The 16,468-nt window shown below is 42.8% G+C and overlaps 1 protein-coding gene across 1 annotated transcript in view; it reads left to right on the forward strand.

Annotated features, from left to right (window-relative positions):
* Positions 1–16,468, forward strand: part of frya (furry homolog a) — a 63,336-nt gene that overhangs the window by 32,763 nt on the left and 14,105 nt on the right. Inside the window, exons 22-47 of the mRNA XM_080731577.1 lie at positions 113–302; positions 596–720; positions 1,348–1,405; positions 1,585–1,676; positions 1,988–2,160; positions 3,094–3,254; positions 3,687–3,797; positions 4,426–4,580; positions 5,018–5,117; positions 5,211–5,382; positions 6,027–6,283; positions 6,544–6,690; positions 6,819–6,990; positions 7,479–7,569; positions 7,655–7,737; positions 9,869–10,019; positions 10,677–10,780; positions 11,126–11,311; positions 12,404–12,605; positions 13,517–13,638; positions 13,765–13,952; positions 14,351–14,445; positions 14,528–15,120; positions 15,632–15,729; positions 15,817–15,987; positions 16,130–16,270. Of these exons, the coding sequence (XP_080587703.1) occupies positions 113–302; positions 596–720; positions 1,348–1,405; positions 1,585–1,676; positions 1,988–2,160; positions 3,094–3,254; positions 3,687–3,797; positions 4,426–4,580; positions 5,018–5,117; positions 5,211–5,382; positions 6,027–6,283; positions 6,544–6,690; positions 6,819–6,990; positions 7,479–7,569; positions 7,655–7,737; positions 9,869–10,019; positions 10,677–10,780; positions 11,126–11,311; positions 12,404–12,605; positions 13,517–13,638; positions 13,765–13,952; positions 14,351–14,445; positions 14,528–15,120; positions 15,632–15,729; positions 15,817–15,987; positions 16,130–16,270 (4,138 nt within the window). The remainder of the gene's footprint in view (positions 1–112; positions 303–595; positions 721–1,347; positions 1,406–1,584; positions 1,677–1,987; positions 2,161–3,093; positions 3,255–3,686; positions 3,798–4,425; positions 4,581–5,017; positions 5,118–5,210; positions 5,383–6,026; positions 6,284–6,543; positions 6,691–6,818; positions 6,991–7,478; positions 7,570–7,654; positions 7,738–9,868; positions 10,020–10,676; positions 10,781–11,125; positions 11,312–12,403; positions 12,606–13,516; positions 13,639–13,764; positions 13,953–14,350; positions 14,446–14,527; positions 15,121–15,631; positions 15,730–15,816; positions 15,988–16,129; positions 16,271–16,468) is intronic.

Genomic DNA, 16,468 nt, shown 5'->3' on the forward strand with positions numbered 1-16,468 from the left:
AAATATTGCGATATCACATTATTGCGGTGATATAGCTAGCTTTACATAAAGCTTAATCAACTTTCGATTTTCTTCATGTTATTGAATTAAAAACAAATTCCTCCCTAATCAGTAATCCAGTGTACGCTAAGAAGACCAGCACCTCTGGCAGTGGGGACAATTATGTAACCCTGTGGAGGAACTATCTGATCCTCTGCTTTGGGGTGGCCAAGCCCAGTATCATGAGCCATGGCCATCTGAGAGTGTCGACACCTGAGATCATGGCCACCACACCTGACAGTGGTGTCAGCTACGATAACAAGGTAGCTGCCTCCTTGCCCTCCGGTCTTATTAATTTCCCAGGTGCTTTGTCTCCCTAGGATCAGGTGTTCATACACAACTTGTTGACATTTAAGCACAAAGTGTCAAATTACAACAACGGCTTCATTATATGAAAGGAACAGAATATGAAACTTGTATATATTCAAATGTATGGATATGCTTACAGTACGTATTCACATTTCACAAACACATCCGTCCTCTTTGGTGTTTTTAAAGGACTTGATGCATTTTAAGTGCATTAGTAGTCTTGTGTAATGTTTATATGTTTTTACAGGTGATCGGGAGTCCATCTGTAGCGTGGCTCCTGAAGCAGTTAGTCCCACTAATGAGGGCGGAGAGCATTGAGCTCACAGAATCTCTCGTACTGGGCTTTGGTCGCACTAACACCCTTGTATTCAGGTATATTTTAATAACTTTCTTATTTGGGGCAAATGTTTTTTTGTTTTTTTTTCTTAATTTTTTTCTGCACTTTAAGGTTTGTTTCAAATGTAAAGTGCAATACAAATACAAATAAAATTTAGTAAACTACACTTTATGGGATAACATAATTTTCACTTTCTCACTTTACAATATGTGATATTGTGATATACTACATACCTCCTTCCTCTGCAGGTGCTTAATGTCCCACCCATAGTGTGCGTGCAAGCTATTGAAATCCAAGTTGACACCCAAACTATCACTGAAGCTCTGCTTTTGGACACAATAAATTAAATGAAAGTTATTACCCAAAGCATTATTTTGGCGATTAAGGTCTATTTTGGTGTGGATTTGTATGGATTTAAAGAAGAGATGAGTGCAGGATTAGATTTGCTTTTTATGCATTCAGGCCATTTATAGTTTGAACTTGTCCCATCTAATTTTATCATGGAAATTAGATTTGAGCCCAAACACCTTTTCCTTTTCAAAAGGGAATACTACATTTAGTGTGGATTTGCACAGCAAACTGTTATCCTTCAGTAACTATAAAAAGCAATTTGGTTTAGCACATCATGATTGCCTTGTCATATTTTCCCTGTACTTACACAGGGAACTTGTGGAGGAGCTACATCCACTCATGAAAGAAGCTTTGGAAAGAAGACCTGAGGTGGGTTCTTTATCTTTACACACACTATTTAATACAAACAAAAGTACACTACATGCAGATGTATCTCTCTCTCTCTTTTTCTCAGAAAAACATAATATGGGTTATAATGCTGCTATAGGGAGCTTGCATGGAGCAGCAATCGTGACGTGACTGGGCTTTCCTTATTTTCATTGTCACAGAACAAAAAGCGACGTGAGCGGAGAGATCTTCTGAGACTGCAGCTGCTGCGGATCTTTGAGCTACTGGCTGATTCAGGTGTCATCAGTGACAGGTCAGTGAGATGTCACACCACCTTACGTTACACACTGTAACCCCATACGGTGGTGTGCTAGTCTGTCATGCATGTCCCTTTAGGATTCACAATAACCCGAGAGACAAAACTGGAGTGACATCTTGTAACATAGTGGCTCACTACTACTTTTATGGTTATATTTACATGTGACATAGTATTGTTATTTGAGTTGTGGCAAATGTTGAGAGCGAAATATGAAAATGTTAGCTTTCCTGTTCCGTTGTGGGTATTCCTGTCATGGTATGCACTCTCATGTCTCTGTGTTCCTGGACTCCTCTCATTTCCCACAGTACAAATGGAGCTCTGGAACGCGACACCCTGGCCCTGGGCGCTCTGTTCCTGGAGTATGTGGATCTTACCCGGATGCTTCTGGAAGCCGAGAATGACAAAGATGCGGAGATCCTCAAGGACATCCGAGCTCACTTCAGTGCCATGGTGGCCAACCTCATCCAGTGTGTCCCAGGTAACCCAGATCAGATTCAGATCCCAGAAGACCCAAATTGTGGACATTAGGTCGTGCAAGGAATTATAAACGAAGACAAAAACTATAGGGAAATGGGGGGAGTTTTTTCTGGAAATTAATTTGACTGCTTCACCCAGCAGATGGCTTCTCAGATGGCTCAGATGAGTGCACAGGGAGAGCTGTTACCTGTTAGGTTTAAGTGTTTTGCTCAGGGACACTTTTGACAGGTAGACTGCACAAGCCCAGGTGGCCTCTCTACACACTCAGATACCCCTAGCACCCATAACAATCTTACAGGCCATCACTGAACAACAAAAGAAAACACAAAAAGGCGGTCCAGCCACCTAGGCTCAGTGTAGCCTGACAGTGTGTCACGGGTTCGAGTCCCGATCCCGACAGCCTTTGCTGCATGTCACTCCCCATCTCTGGCAGCCTACTGTCTATCCCTATCAATATAGGCATGAAAGCCAAACGAAATCTCTCAAATCTCTACAAATATTGTGTCCTGTATTACTTTTCTGTAGCTGTCAAGTGTAATCCATCAGAATGACCCATTCTGTGCAGTTGGGAATTGTGATTTATAAATCAAGATTCAATTTAACCAGGGCTGTCAGGGCAAAAGGAGCACGGTCCACTTGGCATTGATCTTGATTTGAACACATCTCAAGGGAAGTTGCTCCAAAAATAGAGCAGCTTAGGTAGGGAGAAGGCAAGGGCAGGTGATGACTCATGGGTTGCCAGGCGCCAGGCTTTCTGTATTCCCTGATGAATGGCAGATGAACTGTCAAGAAGGAACACGTCCTTATTAGCTCTCTCTCTCTTAAAAAAAAAAGAAGTGCTTTTACTAATTTGCTCAGTATTGATTTTCTTGAGTGATTGCTGCCTCTTCCCCCACCTCCTCCTGACGAAGAGATCTTTATGTCCCTTCCACAGTGCACCACAGACGCTTCTTGTTCCCTCAGCAGAGCCTTCGTCATCACCTCTTCATCCTGTTCAGCCAATGGGCCGGTCCGTTCAGCATTATGTTCACCCCTCTGGACCGCTACAGTGATAGAAATCACCAGATCACTAGATATCAATATTGGGCCCTCAAGGTACAGTAAGGACAGTTCTCAAGTTCACAATCAAATAAAAAGACAAATACAATTGACAATTTAGGCATTTAGCAGACGCACTTAATCCAGAGCGACTTACAATAAGAAAGGTAATACATTAATACATCAACATCAACATAGTCCCCAATGAAATCAACTGCTGTGTTCAACATTTTTGATGGCAGGAAACCGTGTCTAAACAAATTAAACCTTATTTCAAAAACAGCGAAAATAGAGAACATCTACAAGCTCACAACAGGTTGTAAGTGGTTAAATGATTGAGTGTGTGTGTGTGTGTGTGTGTGTGTGTGTGTGTGTGTGTGTGTGTGTGTGTGCGTGTGCGTGTGCGTGTGTGTGTGTGTGTGTGTGTGTGTGTGTGTGTGTGTGCGTGTGCGTGCCCGTGTGCGTGTGTCATGCTGTTTGTTCTTCCAGGCTATGTCTGCGGTGCTGTGCTGTGGGCCTGTGTTTGATAATGTTGGCCTCTCTCCGGACGGATACCTCTATAAGTGGCTGGATAATATACTAGCTTGCCAGGATCAGCGGGTATGTGAATAACAATTTATTACAGTTGGATATTTAAACAAAGACCTGACCTCAAAAGCCTGTCTGATACTTTGCTTTGTCTTCCTCTGTTAAAACAAAAAAGAAAAGGAAGAAAAGAAAAACATAAATTATGCTCCTGCCAAATGCCTGCTTTTGTCTTTCTGGGGTGTTGGCAAACAGAGAAGTGTGGCATTTGTTTCACAATAAATTAGCTGAATATTGTTTTCAAATGACTACAATAATATAATGTCAAGATGAATCACCTTGTCTTTGCACATGCATGTTTATTTTACTTTGCCAAGTTGACTTTGCACTTGCACTCATTCGTTTACATTATAATTGCCACAGAATGAGTAATATTGACTGGGAAGGCTGCCCATAAAATGTAATTTATCATCTTCTTGCTATGTCAAGGCTAAAATCTCTGCAATCCATCTGAGCTATCCTTCCTCAAGCCTTTTAGAAAGCAGGACACAATTAAGTCTCAGAGACATTTATCTTTCTAAATGGATATAGCCTCAGAAAATCTTTAGCTTGAATTACTGGGTAATGGGGACCGTTCTGTCTGAAGCAGCCCCGGGAGAGACTTGTTTTGTCTGTGTGTGTTCTCCCTTCCTGTGTGGCTCAGGTCCACCAGCTCGGCTGTGAAGTTGTCATCCTCCTCCTTGAACTCAATGCTGACCAGGTCAACCTGTTCAACTGGGCTGTGGACCGCTGCTACACAGGCTCCTACCAGCTGGCCTCTGGCTGCTTCAAAGCCATTGCTACTGTCTGTGGCAGCAGGTAGGCCTATAAATCCTCACCAGTGTCTCTCCATTAACCTCCTGTTCATGTTTCATCGTCTGCCTGTGGAAGTATTTGGCATTATGTCAAATCACTTTCATGTGCTTCACTGGGAAATACTTGTTTTATTTCGCACTGGTTTTGTTTGTGGGTCGCCTATGTGAGATGCAGCGAAATAATGTTGTGGCTAATGTAATTAGGAAATGCTCCAGATTTTCATAGATCTCTCCTCCAAGTGTTGAAAGCATAGGCAAATTAACTTGACTTCAAAGCATCACACCAACAAATCCTATTAAAGAGATCATTGTGCTTTGTTTCTTGTTTTTACAATTAGTGTCCTCTAGAGAACATACTGTATAATAAGCAACCTTTACAAGGATTCTAATATTAAATCATTACTTCATGCTAATTTCTTATTTTTATTTCATTGCTTGCAGAAACTACCCATGTGACATTGTAACACTCCTCAATCTGGTGCTCTTCAAGGCATCAGATACCAACAGAGAAATCTATGAGATTTCTATGCAGCTGATGCAGGTGAGAAGTATTGGAGCATAATGAGTGTGTAGGTGCTATTCTTTTTCTCTTAATTGACAATGCAAATGACATTCTTCTCTCTTGTTTGAATAGATTCTTGAAGCTAAGCTCTTTGTGTACTCTAAGAGGATTGCGGATCAGAAGCCAGGCAATATCCTCTATGGCACCCATGGTCCACTGCCACCACTTTATAGTAGCTCTCTGCCCCAGCTCTCCAGCCAGCTGGCTAGGATGTACCCTGAGCTCACTCTGCCTCTGTTCTCAGGTAGGTGTGTGTGCGTGCGTGTGTGTGTGTGCGTGTGTGTGTGTGTGTGTGTGTGTGTGTGTGTGTGTGTGTGTGTGTGTGCGCGCGCGAGTGTGAGTGTGAGTGTGTGCATGCATGCGTGCGTGTGTGCATGCGTCCATGCGTCTCTGTGTCTGTGTGTGGCAGTGCTAGTGGTTTGCGTCTGAGTAGTACATTTGAAGACACACCCTCTAAACAAACTGTTTCTATAAATAGTGTGTGTGTGTGACTGTGTGCGTGCCTATGTCTGCGCGCACGTGCATACATATTTATTTGTGTTTATGTTTGTGTATAAGTGCATGTGTGTGTAAGGATAAGTGCATGTTCTGTATGTGGGTGTGTATAAGAATGTGTTTACAAATCCTGAGTAGAATTCTCTTCATCCCATCCCATTAGATCTTGTTTTCTCACTTCTAGTTCACTCTGACCCTAACTGTATCTCTTCCTAACCACAGCAGTAGTGAAATATGAGCCGTCCAAAGCACTCCCCCGTTTTCAGTTGAACTCGTACAAAAGGACAGGACTGAGTTGTAAACACTGTCAGTGTGAAACAGATTCTCATGTGGCGTAAACAGACTGCCGTACCCACTGATGAGTCATGACGCTCTAATCCCTGTCTCTCTCAGAGGTTAGCCAGAGATTCCCCACCACCCATCCCAACGGGAGGCAGATCATGCTCACCTACCTCCTCCCCTGGCTCAGTAACATAGAACTGGTGGACGTCAGCCTCCCTCCCCCGATCTCCGGTCTCGGCGCCCCGGAAAATGAAGCCGCTGGTCAGACTGACAGCATGGGACAGTCCCACCCACTCAAGGGCACTGGCTGGGGCTCCCTACAAGCCACGTCTATGGTGCTCAACAACCTTATGTTCATGACTGCCAAGGTACGTCGTGTTTGAGGGGAAATTAGATCAACCAATTTGCAGAAATCCTGTCTGGTACCTTTTAAATATGAGGCATGTGGAATCTCCCGTCGATCCGACGGATGAGTAGACAAATCACCTTCCAAGTCTTACAGATAATGTAATGATATCTGCTTTTGCAATTGTCTTTGTGTGTGTGTGTGTGTGTGTGCGTGTGCGTGTGCGTGTGCGTGTGCGTGTGCGTGTGTGTGTGTGTGTGTGTCCCACCACCACCATGTCAGTATGGGGATGATGTACCTGGACCAGAGATGGAAAATGCCTGGAATGCATTGGTCAGCAACGAAAAGTGGATCAACAACCTGAGAATCACTCTTCAGTTCCTCATGAGCTTGTGTGGTGTCAGCAGTGACACAACACTGTTGCCCTACGTAAGTTGAAATGCCCTAAGGGAGGAGGAGGAGGATTTGTTTTGTCAGGGAGGCCGCTCTCAGTTAATTATCTATCTTGACAATGTTTCCCCTCTGGTGTTCCACGGATATTCTTCTTTTTTTTCTAGATCAAGAGGGTGGTGATATACTTGTGTCGGAACAACACCACCCAAACCATGGAGGAGCTGATATTTGAGCTACAGCAAACTGACCCGGTAAATCCCGTGGTGCAGCACTGTGACAGCCCCCCATTCTATCGCTTGACTGCCACCAGCAACAAGGCCTCTACAGCAGCTTCCGGTACAGCTCTCTCTACATAAACATGGTTTACTTAAGGACCGTCCACACCAAGCACTAACTATATGGCTCACCACTGTCATCGTTATCGTTATCGTTGTAATGCGATCTTTGCCATTCACTTGAGTTAGAATGATTTTTAAATCTTTATAGTTATAGTTAGGGTTTGATTTCCCGTGGGGGGGGGGGATCCATGCTTTTGCTTTTGATATGTTATGATTTTATAATCTTCTGTACATTTTCTATCGCCAGAGGGGATATGTCAGACTGAATACGTGCATTTGCTTTAGGGCAGGAGTCTTCAACGTTTTCAGGCCAGGGTTATACACCCCCCGAATTTTACTGTGTAGTAGAAGCCTTACACAGTATCTCCTTTGGCCAAGTGGGGGGTACTGTACCTCTTTGGCTGAGCAGGCAATGTTTGGTTTCCCATTTGGGAGAACCTGGTTCAAATCTTTATTTTATTTTATTTATTCTTTTGCTCTTCGCAGGTACCACATCCAGCAGCAATACTGTTGTTGCTGGGCAGGAGAGTTTTCCTGATACGGATGACACCAAAGCTATGAAGGACAACGAAGAGAGGTAGGTTATGAGGCCTCAACATTGATGAATCACATTCCATTTCCTATGAGGCAGCATTATGATGGTCTCTTAATTTTGACCTCAGGCTCAGCCACATAATGCGAGCCCACAACCGCCTGGAGTCTCGCTACAGCAACAGCTCAGGAGGATCCTATGATGAGGAGAAGAGTGAGTATCTCTCAGTCATACTGTGTAACTTGTTCAATTAAACCAGTGTTATTTTTTTATCTAATCTTTCCATTGTATATTCTTCAAAAACCTTAAGACTACACAACAGAATATTGGTGTGTACCCTTTAAATGAAAACGTTTTTCTTTTTACATCGTGGCTATTGCATCGCATGTTCATTTACCACGGTCAGCATCTCCTCCACACTGGTGTGCGCTCCTTCTCTTGTTTATCTGTCATATTTTTTGCAATAACCATTCCACATAAATGTAATATCAGACAATTTTTCTAAACACTTATTGTTTTCCAAAATAATCTTGGCAATAGGACGCTGCAGCATTCTTTTTGGAAAGGTACATGGTTTTGTTTCAAACTGAATTCTGGGACACAGTATGAATTGAAAACCTAAGTTTTCAAAGTGGGGGCCGCCAGTTTAACCACTTTAAACATGGTGTGCGTAATTTAGGCATGTCAGCAAAAATGTTCAATAATTGCAAAACTAGCATAATGTCTACAAGCTCCAGAGGCTATGACTATGCAGCCAGAGGCTAATGGTCCTTGACGTGTGAAAAGTTTGAGAATTTCTGTCTCATTCCAAAAGAATCACCCTAAATGTGGCTCTTATGGCTTCACCAATGTGAGATAACACAGAATCACATGAACACAACATGAGGGTAAGGGTGGTGGTGCCATTGATAATGCATGAGCAGCACAGGGGGGCCCCCGGAGCTCTGTCAGCATTCTGTGAGAACTGGCACTGAAACAGTGCCACTCTGAAACTGAAGCAGGCAAAGGAGAAGGCTCTCAGTGGCTGCCAGTGACCTGAAAGCAGGTCTGTTTCACTCTGTTGGGTTTGAATCAGTACCTCAGTCAAAGGTGACCCAGCACCTTTGACGTCTCGATTCGGGCCAGATCAAGTCGTTTGATGTTCCTATGCCTAGATTGATATTCCTAATCCTATGCCTTATTATATTGTTATTGATGTACTGACACATTATCTTGCTTATTGATGTATTACCTGCTTATTGTAAGTCGCAAGTAAGTTGGATTAAAAGCGTCTGCTAAATGCCTAAATTGTAAATTGTAACCATGACTAGTCAGATCTGGCCTAGAATATCACCTGATTTCAACCAACATAAATCCTGCCCACAAAAAAGCGCACATCCTGGATTAATCAGAGAGGGAACGATCGAGGCCAGATAAATATCATAACTAGTCAGATATGTTCCAGAATATAACATGATCATATTTCAACTAACATTACAAACAATAACAATAATATGACGTCCTGGTAATGACGTCAAGATCATCCCCATATTATGGGCTGTGATCTGGCCTAGTTCTGAACGCCATGTTATCATAACGTCATGATGACGTCATTTGGCTTGCAGTGGAGTGACAAACTGAAACATGCTCTTGAGGCAGAAACACACTGCAAGATATTGAAGTGGTCGGGGAGTCATCAGATCAGATATTTCACACTACACGAGTGTCTTTCTTGAAATCGGCTGTCATAATATCGTTGTGGTTTTCACAACATGATTGATCGGCGAGAAGGAATCACACATTGCCGAGCTTCTGTCCAATGAGAGGAAGTGTTGTTGTGGAATCGACATTAGCAGCATGAAGCTCTGGGATTGGTCGGTCGGTCGGATGTTTTGGTGTGTGCGCTGCTGTGAGTTTGTGTGAAACTCGGAGAATAAAGTTAAAACGATAAACTGAGGATTACGTCTCTGCCAAATGTCAACCAGTCGATATTATTGTGTTGTGCATTCTTTGTTTTCTGCGTCGCACAACACATGTACCCATGGAAATTGGCGATAGAGCCAAATATCTAACCTGCCAGATATTCAGAAACACACAGGAAGCTATCTGCGAGTGCCGGAATCGTGCATTGATCTTGTCGCAGAGCCTTTCACACACAACGAGCAAAACCTTAAAACAATATTTACATCTGTAACAGAACAACAAAGATGAGAATTGTATTCGGTGTATGTACATGTGATGGTTCCTAAGCTATGTCACTGAAATGTACCGGTATGTACCAGCAAGACTTTCCAGAACGCTGATTGTTGGTTTTGTATTGAATTGATGTGAAAGTTATCAACAGTATAATGTCTCTGGGCTTTAGGTGAACCTCTGCCACCCTATGCTGGCTGGCTGATCACTGTTATGGAGACCAACCAGCCTCATCCTCTGCCCATGCCCGTGAATGGAGGATGTTGGGCTCCACTGGTAGACTTCTTGCCAGAGACCATCACCCCAAGAGGGCCACTTCATAGGTCAGCCAGTTGAACATTTATTCAACACTGATTAATGGAAACATCTGGATACTCTATTCTTCTAATTCAGTGTTGGGCAACCACCTCTTTTTGATCTACTAGGTGATCAGATTGCACTATTTAGGTGATCAATAAAGCTGATCAAAAACAACGGTTATTAACCATTATTGTTTTGATGTACATACAACTTCTCCCTATTAGATATATCATATAGAAATGATTGACTTATTCTATGCTTGTATTATTCTTATTTAACTGTCTATTATAAGATGTAAAAGCAATGGTGTATTTCACCATCTAGCAATGGGTCATGCCAGCCTTGGAAAACAGCTAAGTGATCTTTTGCCTGATACGGTCGCCTGAAACCCACCGCTGTTCTAATTCTTGACAAATAATGTTGCTTGGTACTGTAGATATTGTATTTATCCTATATTAAGATTAGCTAATTGGAGGGCGGATGGGCCGGCTGTCGGGCGGACCACACCCACGTCATGTAGACAAAACCATAAACAAACCCGATACGCCCAAATATAGGCAGGACCACGGCCACATCACTCTGACTCAGACAAAACCATAAACAAACCCGATACACCCATATATTCACCCATATATTCAGATGCATTCCATGAAGTAAGTCATAGGTTTTGTTTTTGTCAGATGCAATGTTGCAGTCATCCTCATGACAGAGATGGTAGTGGACCACGGTGTAAGAGAGGACTGGGCTCTGCATCTGCCTTTACTGCTACATGCCATGTTTTTGGGTGAGTCCAGATCACTATCAGTCATGCCCTATAGTAAATCATAACATCTTTAAGTCTTAGTTATGAAGCACCCATTTCACTTTGCACATCAAATCTCTTCACCTTCTGACTGGCCGTAATGCTAGCACATAGTTAAAGTATGTTTCTATAACAACATAGCTGGGAGATTGTGCCAAATTGAATAACAAAACCTAGTTTTTTACATTTCATAACCTGTATGCGTGACTGACAACTGACAATTACACCCTCTTGAATCTCTCTTCCAAACTGATATTAATGCGCTTTACAAACATTAATACAGGAAATATATATTAGGCAGATAAAGTTTGTGTTTCTCTTCTGTAGGCATGGATCACTACCGCCCAGAGGTGTTTGAGCACAGTAAACGTCTTCTCCTCCATCTGCTCATCACGTTGTCGTGTAACAACAACTTCCAGGTCATCGCCTCCGTTCTGCTGCAGACGCGCGACATCGGCTGCAGCAAGACACAAACCATGAAGCCGAGCTTTCAACCAGATTGTTTTACTACAGGTACAAAGAAATACTGGAACTGTGTTTTATCGTGCCTTTGTGCAAGTTCATTTCTCACTTAAAAGCTTGCTTATTTATAACTGGTTACCGTTCACCCCTCATGTGTGGGCCAGTATACACTGTACTGTATGGAAATGATTGTGCGCCTGAAGCGTTGGAGTAGATACTGCAGCCAGGGTTGGGTTCACATGGCAGCTTGACATTCAGCACATTGCTCCTCTCTGTTGCTAATCTAAACTGGAGTAGCAGGAGGGAATGACTTGCATTCCTTTTACAGAAGAGGTAAGTCTCTTATCTGTGGAGAAAATATCTGGACGTCATGCCAAAAACAATATTATGTTATGTACAGGGGACATCAAAGGTCCTGATTAAAGCATTCCACGCAATCCACTGCACTCATTTCAGGCTATTTATATTCCTTTGTATTAAATGGGACCATAAACAAGTACTGGGATAGACTGGGTTTGTTTGTTGTCCTCTCTTTCATTTTTTTTACGATTGTCCTCTCTTTTATTGTTTTTACGACTGTCTAGCCATATGAAATGTATTTGAATGTAATATGTATGTCAGAAATAGTAACTTTAATGATATTACTACAGTGATAACATTGTAATTTCTTCACACAAATTACATATTTCCTCGCATTAGTTGTTGCACAAACAAATTCTCCTCCACCTTATCTTCTTATTAAGAGGAGCTTGAGGTCAGCAAGTTGGTAAGGCAGTTCGCATAGTTATTGAAAGTATCAACCTTCAAAGGCAACACTTAGAATATATTACAATATCACATTGATATGCAACTTTCTAGCTGTCCCCGCAAGAATAATGTGAATAAACAATGGGAATATTATGTTAAATCTGTCGTACATCACAGTCTTATCTTAAACATGTAGTGCCATGGGTAGACGAGACTAATTGCGTTCAAATTCCAGAGATGCCAAAACACAGCTCATGCTGTTCATTATGTTCTGTCTGTATAACTTCTGCCATTAATCCTGTGGATAATTCACAACGTGGTAGCAGGGATGGTGAACTCAAATACGAAACCCCTGTAATGTTTGAGCACACTCCCTTGTCCCCCTGTTGTGTCTAGGAGGAGGATTTGACTTCCTGCGGGAGTACCAGGCGTCTCCTGTGCCAGATTCAGGACTGAGTTCATCCTCCACGTCATCCAGCCTAAGCCTGGGAGGCAGCAGCAACAACCTGCCGGAGATCTCCCAGGAAGTGGAAGAGCTGGTCACCTCCAATGAATTGGACGAAAAGACACACAAACTGATAGAATTCTTGACCACCAGGTACAGTGGCTCAGTGGTTCTCAAACCTTTTTATGTCAAGGATGCCAAGATTAATATGTAATTGACCAGACCGGTGCCCATTGGGCAGAATAGTCACCGTTGACGTCCAGTTGTGCAATACCCGTTGTATCCGTCTGTCTGTCTGTCTGTCTGTGTCCCTTTCATTCCCATACATTATATGGAGATGTCTTATCTCTGTCTGTCTCACCTGTGATATCATCTCCAAATTTGGGCACTTGTTTCATCATGTCAGACAGACATTATTTGGGCATTGTTTCAACATGTGATGTCAGCATACAGACTGTTTCACCCATTTATGCCCATACATGTATATGGTGTTCCGTGATGTCAGTCAGTGATGTCAGTCAGTGATGTCGGCATTGTTTCAGCATGCGGCTGTTATCATGGCAGCAACACTGTTTATTAAAATGGTGGAATTTAGTTAAATTTGATAATTCTGTTGGTGACCCCCTGGAACCCCCTCAAGGACCACTTTGTAAACAACTGCTATTTGCTAACAGCACTGCTCTAATATCACTCAAATGGCTCACCTCCTGGTAGTATGCACATGATGCAGGTATTTTGGAATGGGATAATATTACAGAACTCCATTACATGGTAAATGCACTGCTAAAACACTTCTTATCACATGGTCCTGCCCTTGTTTTCATTTTTGCTTGATTTAAAGTGCCACCTAGTGGTTTGGAATGCATACAGTAACAGATTTACAATCACTTGTGCAAGTTATTTTATTTACTTTTTTTCCCTCCCCCCCAAGAACTAAAAGCGGTCACTTGTGGCAGTGATTGGAAGAATTTAAGCTTATGGACAATAAGTCAAAGGCTAGACAGGTTTTATTGTGATAAATTCAATTCTTCATGTCAGTTGATAGTGGGTGGTGTGCTTTTCAGAGCCTATGGACCCCTGTGGTGCCATGAAGACATCTCTCCCAAGAACCAGTATTCAAAAAGCACTGAGCAGTTAACCAACTTTCTGCGACATGTTGTCTCTGTGTTCAAAGAGTCTAAGTCAGGTATTATTTATTAACACTGCACAATACCATGATAATCACTCAATTATTCTTTTGATTGTTTTTTGTTTTTTTCTCACAAATCAATCTCTACTGGCGGGACATTAAAACATGTCTGTCCATTAGCAGACTTCCACCTGGAGCAGCAGCTTAGTGATGTGGCCCTACAGACAGCCTTGTGCAGTTCCTCGCGGCATTATGCTGGCCGCTCTTTCCAGGTCTTCCGAGCCTTGCGGCAGCCTCTCTCTGCCCACGCTGTATCTGACCTGCTATCTAGGCTGGTGGAAGTAGTGGGAGAGCATGGTGAAGAAGTGCAGGTTAGTATTCTGTGTCTGTAACACAAGCACAGAACTCTGTGTACAATAGCATTATTCTGCATTCCTGTACATTCAATCATCAACACACCTTGAGATTTCTACTGTTGCTATGGAGTGTGTAATTTCGAACAAACCGTGATGCTGATCTTTGAAACCGAATTCACTATAATTGCTGCAACCATCTACTGTAGCAACAGATTACATTAGGCTTTGTAAACAAATGAGAACTGAATTTGAACAAATGAACATAAGCAGATTGCTGGGGCTGTAGTTTATAATGGCATTGGCAACATTTATATTTTCTAACATTTACTAACATTACCAATTAATCTAATTTCACAGAAAGAAAACCATGCAGATGGCATCATTAATGGCAATTGCCTTACTCTCTTTCTCAGGGCTATGTAATGGAGGTGTTGCTCACGCTAGAATCTGTGGCGGATAACTTGGCTGAATGTCTAAAGAACAATGATCTGATGGCCATCTTGACACGGTTTGTACCTCTTCCATACTGTATCTCCTTCATGAAGAGAGAGAGAGCAGTGTGCCTCATGTGTTGTTTGTGTGCATTCCAGGGCATCGTCGCCAGATTTCCTCACCAATGGGAAGTTGATGTCTAACAGGAAGAGCACAGGGCAGCTCAACCTTACCCACGGTATTAGAGGAGCTGACCGGAGCCGACATCAGAGGAGCTCCTCTGTACCAAAGAAGTTTGACCAGGCCGACAGGTGCTCTGACCCCCCTCGCAGCGCAACTATGGACCGTATCCAGGCCTGCGTTCAGCAGGGTGTTTTGGCAAGAGCCCAAAGCCAATCATCTTCAAAAGACAACGTCACAGACCCAAACAATGTCAACCACCCCAGTAACCTGCTGGCCACCATCTTTTGGGTGGCCGTGTCTTTGATGGAGTCGGACTTTGAGTTTGAGTACCAGATGTCTCTGAAGCTGTTGAATAAGCTGCTGGGCCATGTGTCATTAGACAAGCAGGAGAACAGGGAGAAGCTGGAGAAGCTGCAGAGCCAGCTCAAATGGAGCAGCTTCTCCGGGCTCCAACAGCTGCTGCTTAAGGGCTTCACCTCTGTGTCCACCACTGACCTCACCCTTCAGCTCTTCAGTCAGCTCACACCTGTCTCACGAGTGCCAGTGGTAGACACTTCACAAGCCATAGGTACACCATGTTCAAAATCAGTGGTTCTCAACCTTTTCAGGCCGCGACCCCCAACATAATCATATTTTTACTGGGGACCCCCCCTACCCTGACGAGCACTAAGAGTTGAGGCATTACATTTTATATAACACAGTTCTATTGTGAAAATAGCAGATCTACATGCTCACAACGCCTCGCAACGCAAGGCGTTGTGAGCCTGTAGATTGGCTATTTTCACAATTTCTCCAATGTTTAATTTGTCATTTTAGAGGTATTAAAAAGTCCTTAAATTGTCACTTTAGAAATGTGCAGATACCCTCCAACTTTACAGTATGTGGGTTTGTTTACTGTTGAGTGAGAAATCAATGTTGCACATTAAGTTAATCATCTGGGGACCCCCCAGAATAATTTACAGAGGTTGAGAACCACTGTTCAAAATAACTGCAGTTTTCAAAAAAATTGATTGCCCACAAGGAATTTCCTGATGGATTAACATCAATATTTTCAATGTGAAATATGTTCCCCCTTACAGGTTTCCCCTTGAATGTTCTCTGCCTGCTCCCTCATCTTGTTCAGAACTTCGACTGCCCCACGCAGTTCTGTAAAGATGTTGCTGAGAGGATAGCTCAGGTTAGTCTCCGTCCCACACATATTCAGAATTACAGCCCAGCCAGTTCTCAGAATGTATTTGTATTTACAATGTTATTTCCTCCATAGGTATGCCTTGAGGAGAAGAATGCCAAACTCTCCAACCTAGCTCATGTCATGACCCTCTATAAAACACACACCTACACACGAGGCTGCTTCTCCTGGGTCAACGTTGTGTGTCGATATCTTCACGAAGCCTTCTCTGATATCACCCTCAGCATGGTTACGTACATGGCAGAGGTTTGCACAGCCTTATTATAACTCTTATAGAATGTATTCTGAAACCGGGTAAATGTGAAGTGTTGCCAATGATTAACAGATATTGTAACTGCAGTTACATTGAACATATCAAATGAGCTGCTATTTCCTTCTGTCCCCACAGCTGCTAGAGAAAGGTCTCCCCAGCATGCAGCAGACCTTGTTACATATCATCTATAGCCTCCTGAGTCACATGGAACTCAGTGGAATTCAGGCAAAACCCTTCAATGTGGAGGTACTCAAGATCATTGAGAAATTTGTTCAGGTGAGTTTGATTAAAGCATTTGAAATGGAGAATATATTATTTCATAATCACACATACCGTATTTGAACCTGTATTACTGTACAGTACACACCTCACTTCTTTATGTATGATGTCCTTGGAAATACATGCTGCTTTGCATAAACTTTGTATAACTGCACCATATAACTTTGTGTGTGTGTGTGTGTGTGTGTGTGTGTG

This window comes from Nannobrachium achirus (assembly GCF_963921795.1).
Source record: "Nannobrachium achirus genome assembly, chromosome: 8".
NCBI classification, from domain to species: Eukaryota; Metazoa; Chordata; class Actinopteri; order Myctophiformes; family Myctophidae; genus Nannobrachium; species Nannobrachium achirus.